Source organism: Aptenodytes forsteri, unplaced genomic scaffold (assembly GCF_000699145.1).
Source record: "Aptenodytes forsteri isolate BGI_AS27 unplaced genomic scaffold, ASM69914v1 Scaffold182, whole genome shotgun sequence".
NCBI classification, from domain to species: Eukaryota; Metazoa; Chordata; class Aves; order Sphenisciformes; family Spheniscidae; genus Aptenodytes; species Aptenodytes forsteri.
The window spans coordinates 1,192,289-1,201,467 of record NW_008795932.1 but is presented as its reverse complement, the minus strand read 5'-3'; the positions used below and the strand labels follow the sequence as shown (position 1 = coordinate 1,201,467).

The 9,179-nt window shown below is 41.1% G+C and overlaps 1 protein-coding gene across 1 annotated transcript in view; it reads right to left on the bottom strand.

Moving 5' to 3' along the window:
- Nucleotides 1-1,279: 1,279 nt before the first annotated feature.
- The window catches only part of SLC45A4 (solute carrier family 45 member 4), a 37,115-nt gene continuing 29,215 nt past the window's right edge, over nt 1,280-9,179 (bottom strand). The window contains exons 2-7 of the mRNA XM_009285067.2: nt 8,606-8,794; nt 5,178-5,357; nt 3,993-5,068; nt 3,797-3,896; nt 2,581-2,792; nt 1,280-1,699 (exon numbers count right to left, since the gene is read on the bottom strand). Coding sequence (XP_009283342.1) covers nt 1,337-1,699; nt 2,581-2,792; nt 3,797-3,896; nt 3,993-5,068; nt 5,178-5,357; nt 8,606-8,794 — 2,120 coding nt within the window. The 3' untranslated portion in view covers nt 1,280-1,336. The remainder of the gene's footprint in view (nt 1,700-2,580; nt 2,793-3,796; nt 3,897-3,992; nt 5,069-5,177; nt 5,358-8,605; nt 8,795-9,179) is intronic.

Genomic DNA, 9,179 nt, shown 5'->3' with positions numbered 1-9,179 from the left:
CAGCAAGGAAGAGCTCCAGCCTACAATTCCTCCAACACAGGGACTGGAACAGCAACACATGCTAGTGGATTGAATTTTAAGGCCTAAAAACTGTTTGACACATTTTTACACACCCAGACTATGCCATAAAGTGACGGAGGTAGGCCTTCGGTTTACCTTGTTGTACTGACACTGTGCCTTTACCCTGGCTGCTGCGTTCCTAGCCAGGAGGTTAAAGGATCATAAAAAGTGCAATTAATCAACGACTTCCTTTTCCCATGAGAGAGAATCCGCACACCCCCTCCCACAAAGCTGACCCCAGAGACACCCCTTCTCCATGGCAGCTTCATCCAGAGATGATCAGGTTTAAATGCCAAGAAAACCCCCGAGTTCACTAGCGCGCAAAACTCCGAGCTAAAAATTGTCACAGCGTATTCCAACGACATTCAGAAAATTCAGCACTTGTGATAAAAACCTGTCAGTGCTGGTCACCTCTCCCAGTTGCTGCTCCTTCCATCTACAGTTCACATCACGCACCCAATGTCACCCTCTCCCGACAAGCAGCAGACTTGGGAGTAGTTGTTGAACAGTATGACTAAAAGGATTCACAGCAGTTTCTTAGAAACCGCAGTAATTGCTTTTGTTTTTCTTGAAAATAATTGCAAATAAAACTATTCTGTAGTAATTGCACTAACAAAAAACGTGAAGTCTAAAATTAACGTTAAAGAACTGTAGCTGTCAGACCAATAATATCATGCTTATGAAAAAAACTGATCAAGATATCTAAGCGTTTGATTCAGCTATTACACTAGTGGAATCTGAAATGTTCAGACAAAAAAAGAGCAAGAGACTATAAGTCAAGATAGCTTCCATTTTCAGTTAGTTTAAAAACAGAAGAAAACTTAATTTTTCTAACTGCTAATTGTATACACTGTGAGTCTCATGCAGATTAATAAAACTTATTCGAAATCTAAATGTATTCTTAATAAAAAAGTGTTCAGAAATGACATTTCTAAGTTGTAGAGAAAGCAATTAGCATCATAGCTACCTGTTCAAGCCTATATTAAGGACTACAGAATTTCATTTACACTTTTGCATGAAACTGCCTTTTCTTCTGCAATTTTAGCTACAAGTAGTGAAGATCCTAATTTGTTTTCCGGGGGGGGGGGGGGGGGGGGGGGAATAGTACACATTCACGTAAAATGACCATTTCTGTGATATCTAGAAATGCAAATGAATAACAAGCCAAAACAAGGAGTCCTCTTCATGACTGCCACTTGAAATCTATCGGTAAGGGTGGGAATAGTTCTTGATCCTGCACCTGCCTCCCTGGAATGTGGGTGAACAAGTAATGGCCTCACACGGCTGACTCGCTCTCCAGCTCCGATGCGGCAGCTCCTTTGCGTGTGAGCTTCAGCACAGTCGGCTTCTCTGCGCTCATGGTGTTGCCCTCGGTTGTCTCTGGAGGACCTAGTCCTTTCTGTTCTTCCTTTGGCTCTTCGTTGACTTCGGGGTAAATCACCAAGAAGGTAGCTGTCAAAAAACCCAGGAAGGATCCCACTGAAGCCACCATGGGAATGACTCTGACTGTGCCAACCGCATCCACCACACCACCAAGCGCAGAGGCCACGAGGATCTGGGAGATGTAAACCTGACATGACAGAATGGCGCAGTCTATGCCAAATCCTCGCTTTGAGTTCCCGGGGCTATGGTGAATGTACTGGAAAAAGACAAGAAAAGCATTAGGAGGTAAAACAATGGATGAAATCAAGTATTTAAACACTACTAGTACCTTCCTCAAATTTCTCAGCCACATGGTCAACTTTATACCATCCTTGTGCATCATGCAGGCTATACAAGTCCAAAGCAACAGCCTCCTTATCTACGTATCAATGGCCTCCTCATCTTACACCAAGAGGCGGATATTTACTGGGGCACTCCTAGCGTGACTTGGCTCCAAGATTAGGTTTTGTTAAAAAAAAAAAAAAATTACATGAAACAGTTGGTGGAAATTATTTTTATGATTATAAACAGGAATCTCCCTCCCAATCCCAATGCAGAAACATGTTAAAATAAATGATCCTCCTGTAATTCGTAATACAAATGGAACAGTGCTAAAAAGTGGAAAGTAAATCTGCCCTTGTTTCCAGCAGAATCAGTTTGTCTTGTGTCTCCCCAAACTTACAGCTGCATTTCCAGATGCACCTCAGTATCTAAGACTGCGAAGAACCTGAGTAATGCTAACATAACACATCAGAAAACAGTAGTAACAACTAGGTATATAATAAATACTCCAATAATTACTTCATCTCTCTTCATTTACCATATGGACCAAATCCTTTTATACCTCAGCACAGGGTAAAGCAATCATGACCCCCTGAGCCAACTTGATGCTAATTGCCATTATGCTAATTGTTATTATGCTAATAACCATCTGATTTAAGTAGCAGCTCTTGCTATTTACTATCAAGGATGAATCTGTGCTTTGGCACACATCCCAACAAAGCAGGTATCTCAAATAATGGGATTTAACAAATCCATTTTGCCACTGGGGTCTTCAGAGAAACACCTTGGTTAAAATATTCAGAATATTCCACGTACCTGTTTAATATCATGGTATTGTCCCAAAAGCGCATAGGGGCAGTAGGAGATACTCATAGAGACTATTCCCATGGTGCTGATCATTATCATGGTGACGTACACGTTGGGGAACATAGCCATCACTGCAGTGCCAAGAGAAAAACCCAGCGTGCCCAGGATGTAGATCACTTTTATACTAAGGTCATAGTTGTCCAAGTATTTCTGCAACAAGGCTGCAGAGATCAAGAATAAAACATAAATACCAGCTTACTCAGTGAGGTTTTATGGTATTGACGTAGCCGTGGCAGCTCAATATGCTGTTTGGGACTTGGATGCTCACTGCGTATTTGGCTTGTCTTAGCAGCATAGCTCAGCCCTCACTGGGAAAAGGATGTATCGCTACTTCAGAAACCGGGGAACAAATGAGCTCAGAGACTTGCCTAAACCATGCTGCAAGTCTGAGGCAGAACAAAATGCTTGAGACTCAAAGGTATCATATCATGGTTCACTCAGTCCATTCATTAATTTTACCTATTTATTAACTTTATCGATGCAGGTACACTCTGAGCACAGAGGAGATTCTGTTTCTAATGCAAGCACATTCACTAAACAAAGTGATCAGATAATTGATGTTTCTAGCCACATTTCAGTTTGCGTTCAGAAACAAGCTGCCCACCTGAACTTCAATTTGACATGTCTCAACAAAGAGGCAGTCCCCATGATACTGATCTGTGCAGATGTGCCTGCACACGCGCTGCAAAAGGCAGAATTTAAGTTTGGCAAAAGCTTTCAATTTCAGTCTGTATTCCAAGCCTAAATTGTCTGTGCTTGGTTTCTCTGTTATTAGAGAGCAAGAACGAGACTTTCAGAAACATATATTTCTAATTTTGATTTTAAAAACAGTCTTTGCAAAAACCCTCCTACATATGCTTTAATCTTCTAACAAGCATAATTTAGTTTCCTGATGACTAGCTAAATGCCATTCAATATCCTTTGATATCATTTTGTGCTTTATGCCACTTACCAGACCTGTCCATATTTCCACCTCTACATTTGGAGGAATTTTTTAACATTGACTCTTAAAGAAGCCTCTCCCCTTATGACCACGTGAAATGCTTTTCCAAAATACCCTTCACCCCAAACAAGGAGGTGGATGTTAACTGAAGCAAAACTGTTTTTACCTTGCAAATACATATATGAGGTGCATTCCACTGTCTGATTGTGCAGTGTCTCTTACCTGAACAAACGGCAGCAGTAGCAGCATAAATTACCAGTCCCCAGCATCCCATCTGAACTCCAGCATTATAGGCATGTAACTCAGTTGAGTTAGAAGGGGCCTGCAACAAACAAACACAAAGCCATTTTCTTGTAACGAGCACATCTCAGAAATGAGTAACTATAAGCAGGTTGGCCAATGATAACTGTTCTCTTACCTTTGGATCGCCCTGAAAGATGACCTGGCCCATGAAATCTGTATAGAACACAGCTTCAGCAATGATCGAAAACCAAGTTAAGAGGTGACAGACGCACAGTCTCAACAGCTCCTTCGGCATCTTTAGCATCGACAACCACAAGAGTCTGACAGTGGTTTCAGTTTCCCCCTCTTCGCTCTCTGTGTCTCCACTTGAATTTGTCGTGCCACTCTGATTCCTGTGTCTGTACCTCTGTCGCTGCCGCTTCTGCATGTCGTAGATATCATTCATGCTGCGTGAGGACTTTATCAAGACGATGGCATTGGCCCGACGAAAGCGATAGCGGTGAGAGCCTATTTTGCCATAGTACGAGAAGGTGTAAGATGGCTGACGGTAGAACATGTGCCTCCGCCTTCGCATGGAGTTTGAAGTACTAGATTGCTTCATGCCTATTCTAGCGTGTCCATTGAGGAACTCTTTTGGTAGGGAGCCATTCGCGTTTGGGACTTTATCTTCGTTTAAGCGATTATCAAGCAGCATTTCCTCCTCTTTCTCATTGTCCCTGAGGAAAGCAGACAGGTGGTTGAGTTTGGACTTCATGATCTCTTGGCTTGTGTTGTGGGGAGTGTTTGGATATGAAGCATCCTGAAAAATGGAGGGTTCGATGTCATGCAGAAAAAGCAGCTCAGACTCAATTTCCAATGTAGCATCGGGCATGTGCAGAACTGAGTCGCTCTTGCTTCTTACAATGTTCACCTCAAGGAACTCCATATTGAGATCATGCTCTGACTGAACCTCATCGTGGAACATAGAGGCTCCATACGGCTCTTCCTCACTAATTACATTCAGTCGATTCAGAGGGGGGAGACTACCACTGAATTTGACACTGGAAAGTGTGTCCCCTTCATCATCAATCCTGTCCTGCTGAGGGTTATATTGCTCTTCTTCAATGCTAAAAAGGTGGAGAGCAACGGAGACAGAGAAAATAATGGCTGCAAAGAAGAAAAGGACTTGCTCTTGAGATTTAAAAATACCACCCAAAAAGGTCTGTGTCCAGTCCAGCCCTCCTAACATATAACCGATTGCTCCTCCCAGACCTGCGGAAGAGAAAATACAAGAAGTGAGTTCAGTAAAAATCAATTCAGTCACAACTTGGTCATCAGGAAGACTTGACAGCTGCCAAAAACATATCGACTAACTCCATACCAGCTGAAAATGCATGAATGTTAAGGGCCATGTCTTGTTCTTCACTGTCCACCACATCCAGCAAATAGGCCCGAATTGGCCCTTCTGTTGCATCAGCGCAAAAGTCCAACACCACAACACCAAGCACCGTGAGAACTATACCAATGGGCTGCTTGTCCGGGACGTCACCAATAGCCAGACCTGAGGAAAAACGGAAGAGGAATCTGAGCATGTCATTCGAAAAGGGGAAACTACTAAGAGCAAGCTTAACTCCTTAAGAGAAAGGCGGCCAACACACTCATTGGAAACATTCCTTTACAGAGTAAAATGGCAATTTCAGCTCTTTGGCACAGCTTCGTGGAAGGTCTGGGACAGAAGATTTATGTTTTTACATTTTTAGGACTGACATTTATTTTTCAAAATGTTATTTTTTTAAAAGTATCTCTTAAACCTTTGAGAGCATTAGATACTACTTCATGTTCCTCACATGCATTTTCCTTCAAATGCTGAAGGCTGTTTTTATAAAAGACAGCCATGGTGAGAGAGGAGAGCATCCAAAAACAAACTGTCATACCTCATCTATCAGTTACAAACACAGGTAACTGCACTGCCGACAGCATTCCTGACACGGTGCCTAACATGTAATGGTCACAGCACAACAGGATAAAGTGAAATTTAACCCCCCCACCTCTCTCTTTGCTTTTCTTAAACATTCATATTTTCTAGATCACTTTTATAAGCAAAACTTTTAAGGATGAAGCAACATGAAGGTATTTTGCGTTGCAAAAAGCATCAGTCAGCTTCTGTTGATAGCATGGGATGAAATGCTTTTTGTCTACAGAGTAGAAAGGCAGCATTAGTATATAGCTGGAGAATTTTTCATTAAATGAACCACTGACAAAAGTATGAATTACTTGAATCAGAGAGATTTAAACGTTACACATGCAAGACTGATAAAACCATTAGTGTAACTGATGAAAATGACTGTGGAAAGAGATGAACTGGCTAAGCCACCAAACATCATCCAAATCTCAAGTGCTATGATTCCTGCATATTCAGTCCTCATTTATACCAAGTCCTCTGAATGCTGAAGTTGTTTATACGTGTTCCACGCTCAGCTGAATCTTACAGCAGAAAACACCCACCAATGGTGTCAGTGCTTTAGATTTGTTGGAAACCTGAACAGTGCGTACAGTGGCAAGAACAAAAGTTGAATAAGATCTATACACAGCTGTTCTCTTGGGACACGGTTGTATTATTAGGATTGGAGAACCTCTTTTTTAGGATGCTCTTGTGCTCCTTGTTCCCCTCCTGACGACTCCTATTGCCGGAGGCCAGGTTATGAAAAAGGGTACAATACAATGACCACCTCAGTTTTTGCAGCATCTCCTGTAGCCCCAAATCGAAATTAGGAGTGCAAGTAACTGGAGACTAAGGATAGGAAAGTGTGAACATAAAATGGGAAGAAGACAGACAATGAAAGCATATGGGGTCCATCTAGAAGGAAATCTGGTTACAAATGAGGCCTTTTCCAGCAAACCGCTAGACACCCCCTTTTGCGAGAGACTAGTAAGCAGTGCCTTTTCTCTCTGAAAAGTGACACAAGCCACCATTTCAAAAACTTCAGTTAAAGAGAGACTAATATTGCTTTATCATATTGTGCACCTGCTCTAAATAGTAGATCAAGTGCTGTCTTATGCTGATGTCAAGTGTTATCTTACGCTGATGTAAATTGAATGTTAGTGGCGAATATCTTCTAGTATGGAACAGGTCTAAGAGAAGACTATGGAATGGCTCTCACTTCAGTTCAGTTCATTCCAGGCTCCCAAGGGAGAGGCACAGCAGTGTTTAAAGTGCTTTTCAGAAGAGGGTTTTCATTCAAAATCTACCACAGCCACGTCCCAGGAATGGATGCATAAAGCACACAGCTCACGTTTGCGGTGCATTGCAACAACCTCTGTGTTTTAAAGAAGTTTCATTGCACAAAAGTACCACTGGAATATCCGGAAAGCACAGGTTTTCTAGAAAGCTATGCGATAGACTGTATTACTGTGTATCAAAGAATTAGAGAAAAATCAAAGACGATATTTTCTGCTGATTTATCAGAGGGTGAGATACTTCAAAATAAACCTATAAACTGCGTATGAGCTTTGCTTGCCAGTATCAATGGCCGTTTCATTGCACAAAAGTACCACTGGAATATCCGGAAAGCACAGGTTTTCTAGAAAGCTATGCGATAGACTGTATTACTGTGTATCAAAGAATTAGAGAAAAATCAAAGACGATATTTTCTGCTGATTTATCAGAGGGTGAGATACTTCAAAATAAACCTATAAACTGCGTATGAACTTTGCTTGCCAGTATCAATGGCTACTGACCTAAACCACTGTGTAAGAGCTTCCTATCAACTGAAATCCTGTAAGAGGGCTGCAGTCTAACATCTTGCATGCATCTGGACGAGGAGGAGTAAGTCTTGGAGACACAACTACAAAGTACAATTGGTACCATGTGATAGCAATTCAAATAATTAATATTTATTGCTTGGGTAAATTAAAAAATCATAAGCTAAACGTCATTCATCTGAACAGTTTGTCCATTGCGGTTTGCAGAAAATTGAAACCCATCACATGGCACCCTAATCTGGCTTTAAAAAGCTAACATGCTGAGCCAAGGTAATGTTCCACTCATTTCCCTCAATTAGTAAAACTTTTTCACAATAGAGCTGCATCTAACCCAAAAAAAGAGAGCCAAGAGGATATTATTAGGTGCTAAGTTCCTTTCATTTGCATCAGTCCAACCATGATGTAAACATTTCCCCAAATGTACTTGCTGTCACCTCTCCTACACTAAATTTACAAAGAGATTGTAGATTGTAGATTAAGTTCGGTAGTAAACTATGTTCAAGGGAAACTATTTTTACCAGCTTTGATGGGGGCTCAGGAAAAATTATTTTCCCACATAGTTTTTGATAAACAAATATTAACTGTGTTCTGGACTTTTTCAATACCAGGTCTAAGAAAAGCACAAGAAAAAGTGAAAAGATAATTTTTGAAATAATGCTGGAAACAGGATGTGTTGCCAGATATGCATTAAAGGGAAAATGGATCACAACAGGAAACATTTCCCTGTGAACAGGTTGCTACAATTTTCCCATGTCAAGGATCGACCAAATTCGTCTCAGCGACTGCAAACATTATGCTGGCAACCATTGTATTAATAACACTGTACTAACAGTTACAGCTATGATTGCACAATGCTTAGTATAGCTCCGTAACTTTTGAATAAAACCATGCAAGATGGATAGCTCAAATGCAGCGTTGCAGAGATTTCTAATGATTTTAACACTAAACATCAGTTAAATCAACCGCATATCATTATCTTCCTACATAAAAATCTTAAAGCAGATATGTTAGCAGGAGATATACGTAGGTGATTTCCTCATTATTTACCTATAACAGAGCCATTAAGGAAAAGTGCAACTCCAAAGAGGACACCAATGCAGAGAGCAAGAATGAAAGGCCGCCGGCGGCCCCAGCTCAGTGTGCAGCGGTCACTAGCCGAACCTATAAGTGGAGTGAAGATCAAGCCCAGGATAGGGCTAAGGAACCAAGTGAGGCTGTAGTATTGTTCAGGAAGACCTAAAACAAAGACAAAAATGATTTAAAGGTTATGTGGTACACACCAAGCATTTCACTTTATACATGAAATTTTGTTATACCTTTGAAAACTGTAAATTGATCAGTAATTTACCTACAGTAAATTCTCTCCCAAATGAACAACTCAGTTAAGGTTTCTTATCAATGGTTAAAAAAACAGCTAAGGAAAGCACAGATCATATATCTTTCAAATACCTGGGCAATAAGAAGGTAACAATAGGTATATTTCAGCTACTGAAATAAAAGTTAAAAAAAAAAAAGATATCTCTAACAGTGGAATCACTAGTCTAGTGTGGTGGGTTGACCCTGGCTGGATGCCAGGTGCCCACCAAAGCCGCTCTATCACTGCCCTCCCCAGTTGGACAGG